Source organism: Penaeus monodon, chromosome 23, assembly GCF_015228065.2.
Source record: "Penaeus monodon isolate SGIC_2016 chromosome 23, NSTDA_Pmon_1, whole genome shotgun sequence".
Classification (NCBI taxonomy): Eukaryota; Metazoa; Arthropoda; class Malacostraca; order Decapoda; family Penaeidae; genus Penaeus; species Penaeus monodon.
The window spans coordinates 27,319,697-27,320,441 of NC_051408.1; the positions used below are offsets into that span (position 1 = coordinate 27,319,697).

A 745-nucleotide genomic window follows, 5' to 3' on the forward strand; every position below is an offset into this window, starting at 1 on the left:
TTCTTCCCATTCTGTCCTAATTGTTAATTATCTATGTGTGTATCAATGGACATCCGCAGACGTTCTTGACCTAAATTTATGTCTGACTCCCCTGACCTCAGTGTGACCCAAACCGAGTGACCAAAATGGCCCCGACGACGCCTCCTCCCGAAGGCCCGTCGTCTGGACTCTTCCAAAACCTTTCATCTTCATGCATGGGATTTGGATCCAGAGGAAGAACGAAGCGGAGAGTCAAACTTGTCCTTTCTGTTTCTCTCCTGCTCACGTCTTGCATCCTTCTTCTCCCTATACAGATATGGACGATAATGATAACTCTCACGAGGCGCTTGTCGTCCTTATGAACGCACTCTTGCAAGACAATGCAATAGATTCGAGCCTTGATAACCACATTGCCGGCGAGGACGCAGGGCAGGGCGCCCCCGAATCCTCGCTGGCAGGTGGCGGGGGCGGCAACGGGTCTGAGTTCGCCCCGACGCCGGCCCCCAACGGCACGCAGACCCGCGGGATCTTCGACTTCATTCCGAATCCTTTTGGTGAGTAGAATCGGCTCCTTTTGTTTGACTTTGAGTGTTCGATCTGCGAGCAAGTCAGTTCAGGTAAGTCTGTGAAGTGTTTATGGTATTGTACGTGACTTAGTAAGCAAGGATTGGTGTAACGTTTTATATTTTCGCCTGAAGTTACGAAGACTGTTCTGAGAAGGAATCTTATTCCTTACGAATTTTGTTGTGGTTGGTATATGAACATA

The 745-nt window shown here is 49.1% G+C and overlaps 1 protein-coding gene across 1 annotated transcript in view; it reads left to right on the plus strand.

Annotated features, from left to right (window-relative positions):
* The window catches only part of LOC119587910, a gene marked incomplete in the record, with an annotated part of 79,429 nt that overhangs the window by 30,943 nt on the left and 47,741 nt on the right, over positions 1-745 (plus strand). Inside the window, 1 exon segment of the mRNA XM_037936619.1 lies at positions 294-533. Coding sequence (XP_037792547.1) covers positions 294-533 — 240 coding nt within the window.